We start from the raw sequence: 18088 nt of genomic DNA on the forward strand, positions 1-18088 counted from the left end.
TGAGTAAATCTTAAACTAACTTGTTTGGATCTTGGTGGGGTTATATACTGTACCTTCTCCCAATGACAGCTTCACAATCAATATTACAGTATCCTGCTTTGACAGTCACATTGTGAGCTATAACTAATCGTTGTGTGAGAGCTTGAGAAGGACTTTGGTAACTTCGTGCCACTTAATGAACTGTTCCTAAATATAAACACTCTCCAACTGCCTATGATTTTTAAAATCTCTCCTACTGTTTTAAACACACTTTGTGGAATGTAGCCGTTGGTTGGTTGCTTGCTTGCTTTTTCCAGATTTATGTTAACAAGTTGTGGTAGCAGTTTCAAATATATTTTTATAGTCATGCGCTAGTTACCTTTTAAAAATAGCAACTTGGAAAAGGAATTGTAAGCTAACATTTAATGATGTTGTGTGGAGATGATTGTCATACAATATTTTAACATCAGTTCATACTGATATAAAGGAGTCAAGCAAAAAATTGAAAATCAAATAAGTTGATTAACTTTATAATTTACAACTTAGTCTTCTAAAAATCACCAGCTGAAAGTTCTTAGTGTTTGTTTCATATATATCTAAATATAAAATCCACCTTTGGTGCATGTGCACTCAAGATCAGCATGTTGGGGCCAGCTGACCCTTAGTTCCTCCTTACCACACACCCAAGGCTGTGAGGAAGAGTGTGGCTGCTTGTAGTTTCTCCTGCAAGCTTAAAACAAATTGTGTGTGTATATATAGTTATCTGAATATAGGTCTTGGTATTTATGATAGATAGGTTTTAACAGGCAGGCATGGCAGGTTTGTAGAAATTTTGGTGGTGCCCAGAACCTGCCCCCCAAACTCCGCCCCCCACCTGCCTAAGGCTCTGGGAGGGAGTTTGTGTGGGGGGAGGAGGTCTGGGGTGTAGGCCTTGGGCTGGGGCAGAGGATTGGGGTGCAGGCTCTGGGAGGGCGTTTGGGTGCAAAAGGGGTGAGAGGTTGGGCTCTGGGAGGAAGTTTGGATGGGGTCTGGGGTGCAGGCTCTGGGATGGAGTTTGGGTGCTGGGTGCAGGCTCTGGGCTGGGGCAGGGGGTGGGGGTGCAGGAGGGGGTGAGGGGTGCAGGCTGTGGGACAGAGTTTGGGTGCAGGCTCTGGGAGGGAATTTGGGGGCAGGAGAGGGTGTGTGGGACAGGGTGGGGGTAGGAGTGGGGGTGTAGGAGGGGGTGTGTGGGAAGGGGGAGGGAGTGCATGCTCTGGGAGGGAGTTGGAGGTGGGAGGGGGTGCAGGGGTGGGGCTCGGGGGTTCATGATGCAGGAGGCGGCTGGGGCAGAGGGTTAGGGTGCCGGGGGATGAGGGCTCTGGCTGGGGCCACTGATGAGGGGTTTGGAGTGTGGGAGGGGCTCAGGGCTAAGGCAGAGGGTATGGGTGCGGGGTGAGGGCTCTGACTGGGAGTGTGAGCTCTGGGGTGGGGCTGAGGAGTTTAGGGTGCAGGCAGGCTGCCCCGGGGCTGGGGCCAGAGAGGAGGACTTCCCCCGGCCCTCTCCCCGCCGGCAGCAGTGAGCTCTGGGGGAGGGGCCCCCTTCTCCCTCCTGGCAGCACACTCACCCTGCACTGCTGTCACTGCACGTGCTCCTAGGGCCCCTCTCAGGTCCAGGAAGCCCCCTTGCCTCCCTTGGGGTGGGGGGGGCTGCCATGACATGTGAACCTCCTCCCCTGCTGCTGTCCCTCACTGTAGCCTCACTGGGGGTTAGGGATGGGGCTTGCCCCTTGCCCAGGAGCAGTGATTTCGGGCAGGGGGGCCCCCGGTGCTGGTGGAGGGGGCAGCTGGAAAACGTAAGGGTCAGAGGTGGAAGGGCAGGGTAAGGGCAGCCTGCCCTGCCACTCACGTGCATGGGGGGCATTAGGACCCTGCGGTGGCAGTTGATGCCAGGAACCAACAGAGCAGAGTCAGCCTGGAGCTGCACGGGAGAGGCAGGGACGCTCTGGGACCCAGGGAAGGCACACAGGGGCAGCAAGTGGGGGCCGGGGGACACTCAGCAGGGGGGCAGCAGGCGGGGCCCGGGGAGAGACCCGGCCCCAAACATTGGTGGAGCCTGGGCCCTGAATATTCCTGGAGCCTGGGCATCACCAGCCCATACAACTCGTCCCCCCTGTTAATAGGCTTCTGTTTTGGGTAGTAGTGCTTTTCATTGCCTGGTACCAAGCTACAGCCCTTATGGTTGAGCAAAAATATCGGTGGTGCAAATATTGCCCATCTGGTGAGGTGGCTATGTCCCTCGATGGACATACAAGATGCCTGTTATGCCTGAGAGAGGGGCATATTACTGACACATGCACTGTTTGTCAGTCATTTTCTAAACACACTGAAAAGGTGAGAAAGACAGGGCTGGCTCTAGGATTTTTGCTGCCCCAGCAAAAATTTTTTGCCCACCCCCGCTTTTTTTCGTCACCTTCCCAATCCCTTTCCTAAATCCCCAGCCCCGTCTCCTCCCCTCAGCGTGCCGCATCCCCCACCTCCCCCCCATTGCTTCCTGCGGCTCCTACCCTGCAACCCCCCACCCTAGCTCACCTCCACTCCGCCTGCTCCCTTGAACACGCCACCACTCCACTTCTCCCCCCTCCATCTCAGGCGAGGGAGAGGCAGCGCATTCAGGGGTGCAGGCGGAGCGGAGGTGAGTGAAGGTGGGGGGGAGCGCAGGAAGTAACGGGGGGGGTAGAGGAACCACTCCCCACCCCAGCTCCACTCCACCATCGCCACCTCCCCTGAGTGCGCCACTGCTTGGCTTCTCCCTTCCTCCCTCTCAGGCTTGCCACGCGAAAGGGAGGTGGGGAGAAGCGGAGCAGCAGTGGCAGATGGAGGCAGAGTGGAGGGAGTAGAGGCGAGCTGGGGCGGCGGGGGTGCATTTCTAGGGGAGGCATGGCCAGTGCTGGAATGCCGCCCCTAGAAATGTGCCACCCCAAGCACCTGCTTGTTTTGCTGGTGCCTAGAGCCAGCCCTGGTCTCGCCTAAACTTTATCTGCTGGACAAATCAATGAGATCTGCCTCCGATCCAGGTAAACAAAATTTTACCCAGATCTGAGAAGTCTTCCACCAGAAGTACCCAATAAGTTTGGATGTAATGGCCAGCTCTAGAACTCCTCCTCTGAAGCATTCTTCTGCTGCTATTATTACCAAGTCCTCTTGAATGACTGATTGGGTAGGATACAGTACCACTCTTAACAAGGAGTAATGTTCTCAAGTTGCAGTGGGGGAGGTTTAGGTTGGATATTAGGAAAAACTTTTTCACTAGGAGGGTGGTGAAACACTGGAATGCGTTACCTAGGGAGGTGGTGGAATCTCCTTCCTTAGAAGTTTTTAAGGTCAGGCTTGACAAAGCCCTGGCTGGGATGATTTAGTTGGGGATTGGCCCTGCTTTGAGCAGGGGGTTGAACTAGATGACCTCCTGAGGTCCCTTCCAATCCTGATATTCTATGATTCTAAAGAACATATATACAGGTCTTCATGTTAGGAACCTTGCAAAAAGGCATACATCACCTCAGCCTTCCTGGTACAAAGCTGGAGTTGGGATCCTCTGTCACCCAAAAAGAATCTGTACACAAATACCAGATAAGGAGCACCCTCAAAGCAGTCTCCCATATGCACTCCATGGTACTGCCTTTGGGACGCTCAGTACTGACATCAAGGCTTTTACTGTTCCTGTACCAGTGACTTCCTAACTTTCAAAATTGTTGCTTCTGGTACTAACTGTCTTGAGACAGAGATTCACTATACTCGGGGGAGGGCAAGGGGAGAAGGGGGAAATCTACTTTTGTCTGCCCTCCCTAAGTCACAGTTGTTACCTTTTGGTTGTGGACATTCCCTTATCGGTATGCACCACTGACATTTCCTCAGTACCGAGTAGGTCTTCTGTATCATCTAAAGATTTTCCTAGATCAGGCCCTGGGATGCCTCCCAAATCAGATCCGCTATTGGAAGAAAAGTGTTCTTTCTTATCCACTTCAGACCACACTGGGGAGGGTTCATTCACATACTCCAGATCTCTCTTATCTGACCCTTCTACATCCAATAAGGAGTCCAAGGATCAAAATTTACCCTAGTAGATGTAGGGGATATAAGAGGAGAACCTGGTACCTTCCCTATGGCCCCCAACTCATTTTGCTTATAGCTATCATTCATGGCCATTGTGGGCACCATGGGGCTTCCATCACACCAGAAAACCTTCCTCTGCCACCTCCAGGGCCCATCTCCCTCCTTGAAGGTCCAACAGCGTTAGCAATCCCAGATGTCACTTGCTGATCCTGAACTATACAAGTTTCTGATGAAAAAATAATCAGTCAGCTGAACTTGCCCCTGCTGCCATTTCATTGTCATCCCCTGACAAAGCTATGGTCCCATCTATTCCATCACCTCAACAGCTACAAGGCTTTTCAAGACCTTCTTTGTCAGATGGCAGAGCTGTTAGGCATTACAGCTGAGTTAGTGCAAGAGAAATCCCATAAACAGTTACACATCCTGTGCACCTGAAGGCCAGATAGACTCTCTGTGCTGCATAGGGAAGTCCGTTATAACATGCACAGTGCTTATGGCAAACTCCTACATCTGTTCCACTGAAATCTAAAAAAGGTAGAGAGAAGGTACCAGGACTATCCTCAGGATTTCAGTATTTTTACTTTCCTCCCACATCTAGATCCCTTGGGCAGCAGTTACTACAAGAGAGCCCAAACCAGCAAAGCTCCAAGGCAACACATAAGGAAAAACAGTCCAAGTTGTATCTCTTCGGAAGGAAGAGCTATATCATTGCCAGCCTCCAGTTTAGATAGCCAACTACTCTGCACTCCTTGCCAAGTATGAGTACATCAATTGGTATAAAGTATTGGACTTTTACTGATAGACTACCACAGGAGTTCTAGAGAGGAAATAAGATCCTTAATTTCAGAAAGTTAACTAATAGCTCAGAACTCCTTACAGGCAGCAATTGATTGCATCAGACACTGTGGCAAGATTGATGGTAACATCTATGACAATGAGGTGGAGGCATTTTGAATACAATCCTCACAGAATCTCAAAGAAATACAGATTGCTATAGGAAACCTCCTTTTTAAGGGTTTTGATCTGTTCAGCAGAAAGACAGATGTGTTATGCTCATCAAAGGACTCCCGGGCTACACTTGGGTTCTTGGGTCTACACACCCCACAACCCTGAAGAAAAGCAGCTTAGCAGCCCTATTCGAGGCAGGTTCCTCCTGCCCCCTTTTTAGCCTCTATACTAAAGACTGTAAGAACCACTGAGAAAGAAACAAAGAATACACAGATGACCTGCATTCTTTCTCAGGGGCAGCAGTGTTTGTGTGATGGTTAACTGAGAGCTTCCCAAAACACATACCCTTTCCCTATCTCATTTGGACACAGTTTATTTTCTTTTTTGGGAAGCTTGGGCCAATATTGCCTCATACTCTTGGATCCTGGAAATCGTAGAGGTTGGATATTAGGTTGCATTTTAGATGTTTCCTGTCCTCCATCCACATTCCCCATCCCTTTTCAGTGATCCCTCTCAGAAGAGAATTAAATCAGGAGATGTCCTACTTTGGGAGCAGTAGAAGTGCCCCTTCAATAAAACGGGGAAAGTTGTTGTTCCTGTTCCTTTTTCCTTTAACTGAAAAATAGGATGCTGCCCAATTCTGGACTCAAGGAAACTCAGATTCCTTCACGGAGGCAAGTTCAAAATGGCTACCCTTGTCTCAGTAATCCAATTTCTAGAGTCTCCACCTTCGAGATGCATATTGCCATGCTTTGATCCACTCAGCCCACACAAGCTCCTGAGATTTCTACTGGGGAGCTCACATTTCCAGTTCAGAGTCTTTTTCCATTTGGGTTATCAACAGCCCCAAAGGTTTTCACAGAAAGTTTGGATCTAATGGCAGCGTACTTAAGGAGACATAAAAGTTTGTTTGTTCCTGCCTGAGTGACTGGCTTATTTGGGGGAGCTCATGGCAACAGGTAAGATGTGATTCATCACATCCTACAACTCTTTGCCACCTTGTAACTCAATCAATAAGGAAAAGTCCATCTTTGATGCTTACCCAGAAAATACAACTTATTGTGATACTGCTGAACTCCATAACAGGTAGGGCATACTTACCTCAGGCCAGATTGTTTCAGGTTGATAGTTCATGTGACTTCATGCACATTGGTCATGCCACGTACCAGACTTTACTTCAGCCACTTTTTCATACAATGAAAGTAAATGTGTAGTTCTTATTCCTTAAGTCCTAATATTTCCAATTGATGGAAGAATCCCAATCATGTATGCAGAAGTGTTCCATTTTCTCTACCTCTGTCCTCAAAAACAGTAGTGACTAACTCCTTCATCCTTAGCTGGGGAGCACATCTAGACAACATGAATCTCCAGGTTTGTGATCCTCAAAGGAGACTTCTCTTCACAGAAATATATTAGAACTTGGGGCAATGTGTTCAGCTTGTGTAGTGTTTCTCCCTCTGATCCAAGGCAGAATGGTATAGCAAGAAAGAGAGAGACAAAACCACACCCAGCATTATATGTGAGCAGGCAAGGAGGAGCACAATCAGCTTCCTTGTTAGGAATTAGTCTGCTTGTGGAATTGGTGCATCCAGCATCAGATCACTCTGAGGCCTGGTCTACAGTACGCGATTATTTCGGAATTAGCCAAGTTACCTCAAAATAAAACTGGCTCCGTCCACATGTCCAAACCAGTTTTTTCGATTTAAAGGGCTCTTTACTCTGATTTCTGTACTCCACCTCAGCAAGTGGAGTAGCGCTAAAATCGAGATCGCCGTTCCGGGTTACAGGTACTGTGGACGCAATTCGACGATATTGGCCTCCGGGAGCTATCCCAGAATGCTCCCTTGTGACCGCTCTGAACAACACTCTGAACTCCGATGCACTAGCCAGATAGGCAGTAAAAGCCCTGGGAACTTTTGAATTTCCTGTTTTGGTCACCACCATCACAGGTGACCATCAGCACAGTCCACCATCACAGGCGACCATGCAGAGTCCACCATCACAGGCGACCATGCAGTCCCGGATTTGCAGACGAGCTCCAGCATGGTCCGAAAGTGAGGTACTGGATCTCATTGCATGTTGGGGAGATGAATCTGTTATGGAGGAACTATGTTCCAAAAAAAGGAACACAAATACGTATGCTAAAATCTCCAGGGCCATGATGGAAAGAGGCTACTCCAGGGACACAGAACAGTGTCGTCCAAAAATCAAGGAGCTCAGGCAAGCGTACCAAAAAGCCAGGGAGGCGAATGGGCACTCTGGGTCACAGCCCTATACGTGCCGATTCTACCGTGAGCTGCATGCAATTATGGGGGGTGATGACACCACTACCCCACCACTGTCCATGGACGCCTGCAAGGGGGGAGTAGCACGGAGCGAGGAGGATGAGTTTTTTGGAGGAGGAGGAAGAGGACAGTGTGCAGGCGGCAAGTGGGGAATCTGTTTTCCCCCCTAGCCAGGAACTATTCTTAACGCTGGAGCCAATAGCCTCCCCCTACTCCCAAAGCATGCTCCCAGACCATGACCCTGGAGAAGGCACTTCTGGTGAATGAGAGCTTGATCGGAGCCACGCAGTGTGGGGAGGGAGGAAACCCAGCCACGCTGGGCTGTTCACGTTTAGTTTAAAGGGCTCATCCCTGTTCAGAGCCTCATCGGAGCCCTGTGGGGGGGGGAGGGGTGGGGGGGGGGAGGGAGGGTGTTCTGTGAAGTGATCATGCCAGAGAGCCCGCAGGCTGCCTGCAAGCTGAATTCTGTTGTCTGGCCGCATGTGATGGCTTACTCACACCAAAGTGGCAGGCACTTCAGTATAGGAGGCAAAATGAGACCTTGTACAGAAAGAATATGTGCTGTGTACTATGAATTGCCTGTTTCACTGAGAAACTGTGTCCCCTTTGTTCTCTAAAATGTATCTTTTAAAATACTACCCTCCCTTTTTCTCCTCCTGCAGCAGGTGCCAATGTTTCATTGCGGCCCCTATCTACTCTGTCCCAGAGGTTGGTCCAGATTAGAAGGCAGAAAAAACGAACTCGGGACAACATGTTTGCCGAGCTCCTGCACTGATAGGGCCCAGTTGAATGTGTGGGGGCAAACAATTGCAGAGTCGCATAAAGCGTTACATGAATACGAAGAGAGGAGGGACGCACGCGATGAGTGCAGGCAGGATGCTATGGTCAAGCTCATGAGGGAGCAAACTGACATGCTCCGCTGTATGGTGGATCTAATGCGAGAAAGGCAGCAAGACCACAGACTGCCGCGGCAGTCCCTGAATAACCGTCCTCCCTCCTCCCCAAGTTCCATAGCCTCCTCACCCAGATAAGAACACAGGGGGAGGCTACGGGGACCCACACAGTCAACCCCAGAGGATTGCACAAGCAGCAGAAAGCTGGCATATCCTAAATTTTGATTTGGTTTCTGAACTTGTCCTTCCCTCCTCCTCCCCCATCTAGCTTCTGATTTGTCTCGGTGTTTTGTGCAACTAATAATAAAGAACGGTTTTTAAACAATTGTGACTTTATTTCCTTTATTTATATAATAATATAGGAGGCGGGTAACTTTTTAAGAGAAACAAACACAACTCTCAAACCGTACCCTTGCTAGTCATGAAACTGGCTTTCAAAGCTTCTCTGATGTGCAGCGCGCCCTGCTGCACTCTTCTAATTGCCCTGTTGTCTGGCTGTGCGAAACTGGCCGCCAGGCGAGTTGCCTCAACCTCCCACCCCACCATAAACGTCTCCCCCTTACTCTCACAGATATTGTGGAGTACGCAACAAGCAACAATTACAATTGGAATATTGGTTGTGCTGAGATCTAACCGAGTCAGTAAACTGTGCCAGCGCGCTTTCAAATGTCCAAATGCACATTCTAGCACCATTCTGCATTTGCTCGGTCTATAGTTGAACTGCTCCTTACTCCTGTCCAGGATGCCTGTGTATGGCTTCATGAGCCATGGCATTAAGGGGTAGGCTGGGTCCCCAAGGATAACTATAGACATTTCAACATCCTCAACAGTAATTTTCTGGTTTGGGAAGTAAGTCCCTTCCTGCAGTTGTTCAAACAGACCAGAGTTCTTGAAGATGTGAGCATCCTGCACCTTTCCCATTGATGTTGGTGAAACGTCCCTTGTGATCCACCAGTGCTTGCAGCACCATGGAAAAGTACCCCTTGCCGTTTATGTACTGGCCGCCCCGGTGTTCTGGGGCCAAGATAGGGATATGTGTTCCGTTTATCGCCCCGTCGCAGTTAGGGAACCCCAGCACATTGGGAAATGTGCAGACTATTGTGGATGGCTTTAAAGTCACTATACTTGATAGCAGCTGGTCAACGATTGCGTTGGCTACTTGCAGCACAGCAGCCCCCATAGTAGATTTGCCCACTCCAAACTGATTCCCGACTGACTCGTAGCTGTCGGGCGTTGCAAGCTTCCACAGGGCTGTGGCCACTTGTTTCTCAACTGTGAGGGCTGCTCTCATTTTGGTGTCTTTGCACTTCAGGGCAGGGGACAGCAAGTCACAAAGTTCCATGAAAGTGGCCCTACGCATACGAAAGTTTCTCAGCCACTGGGAATCATCCCATACCTGCAACACTATGCAGTTCCACCAGTCTGTGCTTGTTTCCCGGCCCCAAATAGGCGTTCCACAGCATGAACCTGGCCCAACAGCACCATGATCTCCCAATTGCCACATGCCATGCTTCTAGGAACGTCTGTGTCCATGTCCTCATCAGTAATCGCTTCCTCACCCGGTTTTGCACGTACTGCACATACTACTGGATAATGCGTGAGGTATTTACAATGGTCAAAACTGCAGCGGAGATCTGTTCGGGCTCCATGGCTCTGGCGCCTGCATGGCTAATCCTGGAAAAAGGGCGCGAAATGTAGGAGAGCAGAGTAGCAGCGGAAGCTGTGCTGTTCTGTTCACGGTAGCCGAACAACAGCTGAAAATGGTTGTCTTCTGTGGCTTTCAGGGAGGTGGGAGCCCAGGACAGACAACATGGAGAAGCTCGGAAGCGTGGCAATAGCGGAAGAGCAGAGTTGGCGGCGGAAGCTGTGCTGCTCGGTTCACAATGGCCGAGCACAGCTGAGTTGGAGAGGTGGATTCATAGTAGCAGGAGAGCAGCGGTGCACCGTCTGCTGAAAGCAGTATGGCGTCTGCACACCAAAAAGGCACAAAACAATGGTCTGCCATAGCTTTCTGATGACACACACCCAGAAACACCCGCGAGAATGTTTTTCCCCTATCATGCACTGGGAGCTTAACCCAGAATTCCAGTGGGTGGCGGGAACTGTGGGATAGCTACCCACAGTGCACCACTCCAACATTCGATGCTAGCCTTGGTACTGTGGACGCAATCTGCCGAATTCACGTGCTTTAGTGGGGACACAGAAGACTGAATGTATAAAATAGCTTCCGAAAATTCGAAGAGAATAATTTCGAAATAATTTTGTACTGTAGACATACCCTGATAGTTATTCACCTACCAGGACTGGCCAGATCACTTGAGCAGGCAGTTTTCAGAAAAGCATGAGTAAGACTCTTTATAATTCAGTCTTTCAAATGTGGGGTTACCCACACATAGATTTGTTTACCAGAAGCACAAACAGGAAATGTCCCACCTGTTGCTCTGAGGGGTCTGAACCTGGGACCACACTCAGACACATTCTCATTTCATGGATCCCAGGTCTGATGTATGTGTATCCTCTGATACTGAGAGTTTTAAAGAATCTAAAACAAGAGTCTGCAGTAATGATCCTGATAGCATCAGTTTGGCCCAGGCAATTCTGATACCCAGACCTTGTAGATTTTCAATTCTGTCTCCTTTTAACATTGCCAATTAGTCCAGATGTAGTCTGTGTCGTGTTTCTTCTCCCCCCTCCCCCCAAAACAACTGGCATCTAGACCCAGCCTCTCTACATCTCAGAGCATGGATACTGGCTGGCTGATTATCATGGAAAGAGGCTTGTTCTCAAATCCACAATTTCTCCCCAAAGTGGCTTCAAACTTCCTCTTATCCTATCAATGTTCTTCCCTAAACTACATTCCAACTGAGGGAAGCAAGACTCAACTCTTTAGGTGTATGGAGGGCACTCTCATTTTATGGGTATAGAACAGTCATCCAGGATCTTACCTACATTTTTTGTTGCCTCTGCAGAGAGAAAGATAAGCCGGGCCAAATGATCTTAAAGGCGATCAAAATTGGTCTCAGATGATATTACTATTTGTTATCAGTTAGCTAGTTTAGATTTTCTGGGTGAGGTCAGGTCTACTGGCCAAAAGATTCTGATCTCAATTGTATAGGGCATGTGTGCACCAAGAGTGGAAAATATATATCTAGACAGCACATCTAAGAACCACAGTTACTGTAAGCCTTCATCCAATGGATGAATTTTCTCTTCATGATGTTTTGTATTGCTATAATGACACCAAGTGGTGATACTCTTCTTTGCATTACTTTAATTCTTGTTTAAATAATTCCTTTAGATCCCTTTGCTGATTATCCGTTTAACTTCAGTGTAGAGGGCTCACTGTCAAAAGTACCCCTGCACATTTATTTAACTTAAAAAAAAAAAATTCTAGATGTTTGTCTCCTTGTGAGCCTTTGTAACTTCTTATCCATTTAATTTTGTAGTGGGGAGTTGAGTTATACACATCATAGTAATTGTCCACTTCCTTGTAGCTAAAACACTTACTTTTAAAAATGTTTGTTTTTTAATACAGAGCTTTATTTACAAGAAACTTTTAAGCCTTTAGTGAACATCTCCCCGGATGCAAGGTAAGTTTCTGTTGCTTGCTTCTAAATTGTGCTGATCTTGGAATTAGTACTAGGGATTTCGTTATCTACATTAAAGAGAAACAGGATTTGAGTTTGTTAACTAGAGTAAGATAACGAAGAATGGAAAGACTCTGCATGTTTTTATTTAAGTGACTCAAAGGAAGAACTCTCCAAAAATCAGCGTTGAGTCCAATAGGATATCTTGTAGCATAACAGCAACTTTCGAGCTTTCCACAAACCCCTTGCTTAATTGCCTTCAATGCACTTGTCAAGCAGGGGATGGGGCCAATGACATGACTGCATTTTAACTTGTATACATATCTGAGCTGAGAAAGCAGATACTATAGGGAAGATGATTCTTGCAAACATCACTCCATGAATCCTAATTACATTACAAGGAAAATCATTTGTCTAAAGTGTTACTCTAATAAATGCATGCTACTGATGCAAGAAGTGTTAATCAAAATACTAACTTTTTGGAGCTATGTCCTAAGCATTTGTTCCAACAGTCTGGGAAATGTCAGTATTTCAGGGGTTAACCTTGCATTAAAAATGAGTAATCAGTTATTTTTCTTGCAGTCAGACTAACATTTTCTATTTCCTAATGTGCTTTCAAGAAGAGTAAGGCTGTGTCTACACTACCACAGTAAGTCAACCTAAGTTACACTACTCCAGCTACATGAATAACATAGCTGGAGTCGATGTACCTTAGGTCGACTTACTGCGGTGTCTATACTGCACTGGGTTGACGGGAGACACTCTCCCGTAGACTTACTTTACGCTTCCCATTTGGGGTGGAGTATGGAGGTTGACCGAAAAGCGATCTGCAGTCGATTTGGCTAGACCCGCTAAATCAATACCCAGTGCACTGATCACTGGAGCGTCAACCCAGCTATAGTATAGACATAGCCTAAGACTAGATGGCTCGACTATAACAGGGTTAAAAAAAGAGCTAGATAAGTTCATGGAGGATAGGTCCATCAACGGCTATTAGCCATGATGGGCAGGGATGGTGTCCCTAGCCTCTGTTTGCCAGAAGCTGGGAATGGGTGACAGGATGGATCACTTGATGATTACCTGTTCTGTTAATTCCCTCTGGGACCCTTGGCATTGGCCACTGTCAGAAGACAGGATACTGGGCTGAATGGACCTTTGTTCTTACCCAGTATGGCCATTCTTATGTTCAAGGAATTGTTAATGTCATACAGCCTCTCATCTCTTGGTCACTATTTCAAATTCAATCAGAGTTATTGCCCTCTGACATTTTTCCCACCCCCCAATCATCTCTCAGTGGCATATGTTTAATCAGATGGTGATTTTGGCTCCATTTCTTGTGGACAAGTGTACACATCCTGAAAGACTATTGACAATAAATAATCATTTATAATTAGCATTGCTGGATGTCTCAAAGAACCAAAGTTTGAAAGAGTGTTCAGTGAAAGTGAACACTCTTCCCTGTGATGTGATCCTTTCAACTGAGGATTGAGATACATCCAGTGCAAGAGAGTTGGAATACTGTGCACTGTCACTCTGTGTGTTTCTCTTTGAATAGAGGGCATTCGTTTTGAGTGCTATTAATTGACTGTCTTTATTTTTGAAGTGATTATTGTCCTAATGAAAAACTTAAATTGTGGAGAAATGTTGCTTCTACTAAACTCTCTGTTATAATGGTTCACTGTCCCTCAATGTTTACTGATACCAAGGGTTTATTAAAATGTTGATGTATATCTGTGTGCATGTGGTTGGTCTTCAACAATAGTGAAAGTAAACTTGCTGACATCTTTTGCTATGCATAAGTTCTGCAATTTCTCTAGGATCTTATGTGAAAATTATGGTAGATAATTATTGGTCTTATGTATTCTTTGTGATGCTCTTATGATGTCAAAGTATGTTTTGGAATTTCACGGTCAGAATTCACTAACAGATTTAATTATTTTTCCTCAGCCTTTTTGATGCTGTGTATTCATTGATCAAAAACAAAATCCACAGATTGCCAGTTATTGATCCTGTCAGTGGGAATGCACTTTATATACTTACCCATAAAAGAATCCTCAAGTTCCTCCAGCTTTTTGTAAGTAATTTAAAATGTACTTTGACTAATTGATTTAAATAGAAGCCTATTACTATTTAATAATGTAAACCCTTCACTTGGAAACTTTTCTTGATTAAACACTTTAATTTGAACATTTTTGCGTGTAAGTGGCTTTGCATCTTTTCTTGACAGTAGAAAAGATAGGCTAGAAGGAAGGATCAAAAATGTTGTCTCCCCCTCTTCTTTCCCCACCAATTTAGAAAAAGATGGTAGCTGACACAGACTGTCCTATATTCTATTTTGATGTTTTCTCTGCACTAACAGTACTGCAAAAAATGTCCAGTTCAGCTCACTATTCTGTTTGGGTGCTTTTTCCCCAACAAAGAGAGACTGGAATTGTCCTTAGGTTATTCTTGCAGCTTCTGTTATGGTGGTGAGAATGAAGCGAGAGAGGATTACTGTAGTTCATACTGTGTTCAGAGAAGCCCTTATAGAATTTTAGAAGCTTAGATAACACAAAAACTAGGGGCCACCAAATGAAATTAATAGGCAGCAGGTTTAAAACAAACAAAAAGAAGTATTTCTTCACACAACACACAGTCTACCTGTGAAACTCCTTGTCAGAGGATGCTGTGAAGACCAAGACTATAACAGGGTACAAAAAAGAATTAGATAAATTTATGGAGGATTCATCAATGGCTATTAGCCAGGATAGGCAGGGATGGTGTCCCTAGCCTCTGTTTGCCAGAAGCTGGGAATGGGCGACGGGATGGATCACTTGATTACCTGTTCTATCATTCCCTCTGAAGCCCCTGGCATTGGCCGCTGTCGGAAGATAGTATACTGGGCTAGATGGATGTTTGGTCTGACCCAGTGTGGCCGTTCTTAATGTTCTGATCAGCCAGACTAGGTGGTGAGTTGGATGGGAAAGCAGGTTTTGAACTAAGTACACAGTCCAGAATGATTACGCTTTGTCTTTTTGTTCCTGCTTTTTTTTGTTGTTTTTGCTTTCAGTAAACTGAAAAAGGGGAAGATGCAGCTTAGAGTCAAATGCATATAATGTGTCGTCATTACGTACGATTAGATAAATATACAGCATCAGAACTGAAAAAGTTCATTTTCTAATCTTAATTCTGCACCTCTTTGATAAAATTGTTCTAGATCTGAACCTGCTTTTCAGCTTAACTAAAACGTACTATTGGATTGCTATGAAACTCTATGATAATGATTTGAACTCTGTAGATAAAGCATTGAATGCTGACTTTTTCGGGAGTTCAATTATATGGGGGCACTTTAGCCATAAGACATCTATATGAGGAAAGAAACAGTTCCTAACCTTTCTATAACTGTTCTTCGAGATGTGTTGCACATGTCCATTCCAATGTAGGTGTGTGCACACCCCGAATACAGTTGCCAGAATTTTTTCCCCTCGTGTTATCTGTCAGGTTAGCTCTGGTGCCGCGCACAGAGCACCAATATAAAGGGCCCTGCCGACCCTATGCCCCTCAGTTCTTTCTTTATTGGCTGACTCAGACAAGAGGAGAAGGGAGGCAGGTCTTGGAATGGACACGTGCAACGCATCTTGAAGAACACGAGTTAAAGAAAGGTTAGTAACTGTTTTTTCTTCGAGTGCTTGTACATGTCCATTCCAATGTAGGTGACTCCCAAGCAGTTGTCTAGGAGGTGGGCTCAGAGTTCATGAACATGCTGACTGCAACATTGCTCGGCCAAAGCTAGCATTGTTTCTGGTCTGCTGGGTGATAGTATAGTGCAACAGTTCTCAAACTGTGGGTCAGGACTGCAAAGGGGGTAGTGACCCTGTTTTAATGTGGTCACCAGGGCTGGCTGAGACTTGCTGGGATCAAAGCCTGAGCTCCACTGTCTGGGGCTGAAGCCTGGAGGCTGAAGCCTTGGGTAGTGGAACTGAGATTACAGGCCCCCTGCCTGGGGCTGAAGTCCTTGGGCTTTGGCTTTGTCCCCCACCCCAGGGCAGTGGGGCCTTGGCTTTGTCTCCCCCTCTCCACCTCCACCTCGGGGTGGCACAGATTGGGTGGGCTTATGCTTCAGTCCCGCCTCCTGGGGTTGTGTAGAGTTTCCTGGTGAGCCTTGTGACCAGACTGGGGAGGAAACATGCCAGCTGTCACCACAGCCTCATCTGGGGAGGAGGAAGAGGAAGCCAGCATTGTGTGGGGGGCTTCAACCCCTCCTTCTGTTTTGCCCAGGACCTATGGCAACGCCTCTTGAAGTTTGGTACTGGAGTCCAGACTGGGAGTCTCCTGGCAAGGTACCAGTGGTGCTCTGTTCTCAGAGGCCACCGAATAGGAGCACCTTTAGAAAGAGCCCTGGGCTGGGGGGAAACCCCCACTGATTTCAGAAGGGCCATTGCATGTACTCGGTGTCACCTGTGCATTTGGGGCCATAGTGGAGTAGGAGTGCCTCAGGGAGTAGCGTGGGTGACTGTGAGGGCGAGATGAGTTGACCCCACTTCTGACGACGACAATGAGTCCTGGTGAGACAACCAGGGCGATGCAGACCCTGTTATTGCCAGAGATGGTGGTGGACAATGGTGAAGCCTGTGATGAGGCCACGAAAGAGGGTTTGCCCCTGGAAAATAGTCCTGGAGCCAGGCGGTGGCAGGAGGAAGATGGTTCCCTGCCACTCAATGGCACTAGCAACACCAATTTCAGCATCGCCAGAGATAGAGGCACTGGCAATGAAAGGAGGTCTCTGGCTGCTGTGAACACTTCAAGAATTGATGGCACCATAAACATACTGGAGTTATGTTGCCTGCCTTAGGTCGGTGGCTCTAAAGTCAACGGAACCTGCATAGGTGCCAGAGTTGCTGGTGTCAAGGTGGAAGAATGTCCCAGCACAGATCTCACTGTGTCCCAGTCCCCGTGTCTGATTGACTTTTTAGTGCTGGGGATTGACCTCTCTCTGGCTGCTTCTTGTTTTTCTTCTTAGGCATTAGGAATGCTCTGCACCGACACCGAGGTACTTGGCACCGAGTCTGAGCAACTCAGCTCTGAAGCAGGTCTCAGAGCTGTCTCTATGAGAAGGCCCTTCAGTCTCACTTCCCAGTCGTTTTTGGTACAAGATTTGAAGTCCTTACAGATCTGGCAGTGGTCCTTCTCTGAGCCTCTCCCAAGCACTTGAGACAGCTTGAGTGTGGGTCGCTCAAGGGCATCGACTTGCCGCAGGAAGCACTGGGCTTGAAGCCAAGGCGTGCCATGGTACCTGGAGATGGACGAACTTCTCTAACTGATCGGGGAAGGGCCCAGCACTAATGTAACTGGGGGGGGGAGGAAATTAGCTACAAAAAAAAAACGGATTAACTATTTACACTAGAAAATAGCAACAACTATTGTGACGTTTGCCGAAGCAACCAGAGCAGTTCCAGCAACTGTCATAGGCAGTAACAAAGAACTGAGGGGGCACAGCATCAGCAGGGCCCTTTCTACCAGCACTACGAGTGCGCAGCACCAGGGGGCACCAGAGCTGAGCTGACAGATCCACTCGCAGAAAAAATTCTGGCAGCTGTTCTTGGGGCAGGCACACACCTACATTGCAATGGACATGTGCAAGCACTTGAAGAAGAAAACTGCATTGTAAACCCATAAATTTCTAGGCCAGGAGGGACCCTTCTGATCATCTAGTCTGAGCTCCTGTATAACACAGGGCACAGAATGTACCCAAAATCATTCCTAGAGTATATCTTTTAGAAAAACACTTAATCTTGATTTTAAAATTGTCAGTGATGGAGAAACCACCATGATTTGTGCATGAATGTATTTTTAATTCTCGTAGGTGTCAGAAATGCCAAAGCCTGCCTTTATGAAGAAGAACCTGGATGAACTTGGGATAGGAACTTATCACAACATTGCCTTCATACATCCAGACACTCCTATTATTAAAGCCTTGAACATATTCGTAGACAGAAGGATATCTGCATTACCAGTTGTGGATGAGTCAGGTGTGTATTAAGCTGTACAAGAATATAGTAAAGGGGAGTGATAGCATGTTTAATTTTGAATTTATTTTGTACAATTAGCTGTGCTGAAACCAGCCCTAAATCTGTCTTTATACCATCCTGCCACTTGCTCATCAAACAACAAGGGTGAGGAGGGGATAGAATATAATTTGAGATACAAGAAATAAACAAATGAAAAATCTAGGTTAACAGGCTTAGAAGATCTCATTATATCACACCCTTGTTCAGTTAGCCAAATGTTCACTGTAACATGTCAAAAGTTTTTTTTTCATTCTTGATCT

General features: G+C 46.8%; 1 protein-coding gene across 4 annotated transcripts in view; it reads left to right on the forward strand.

The window, feature by feature from the left end:
- PRKAG2 (protein kinase AMP-activated non-catalytic subunit gamma 2) overlaps positions 1–18088 on the forward strand; it is a 388793-nt gene that overhangs the window by 356163 nt on the left and 14542 nt on the right. For all 4 annotated transcript variants that reach the window (XR_013344970.1, XM_077808400.1, XM_077808398.1 and 1 more), the window contains exons 10-12: positions 11730–11784; positions 13729–13855; positions 17624–17789. Coding sequence is in view for 3 of the 4 variants with exons in the window: in XM_077808400.1 (XP_077664526.1) it covers positions 11730–11784; positions 13729–13855; positions 17624–17789 (348 nt within the window). In the remaining variant the exon portion in view is untranslated. The remainder of the gene's footprint in view (positions 1–11729; positions 11785–13728; positions 13856–17623; positions 17790–18088) is intronic.

This window comes from Eretmochelys imbricata, chromosome 2 (genome assembly GCF_965152235.1).
Source record: "Eretmochelys imbricata isolate rEreImb1 chromosome 2, rEreImb1.hap1, whole genome shotgun sequence".
NCBI lineage: Eukaryota > Metazoa > Chordata > Testudines > Cheloniidae > Eretmochelys > Eretmochelys imbricata.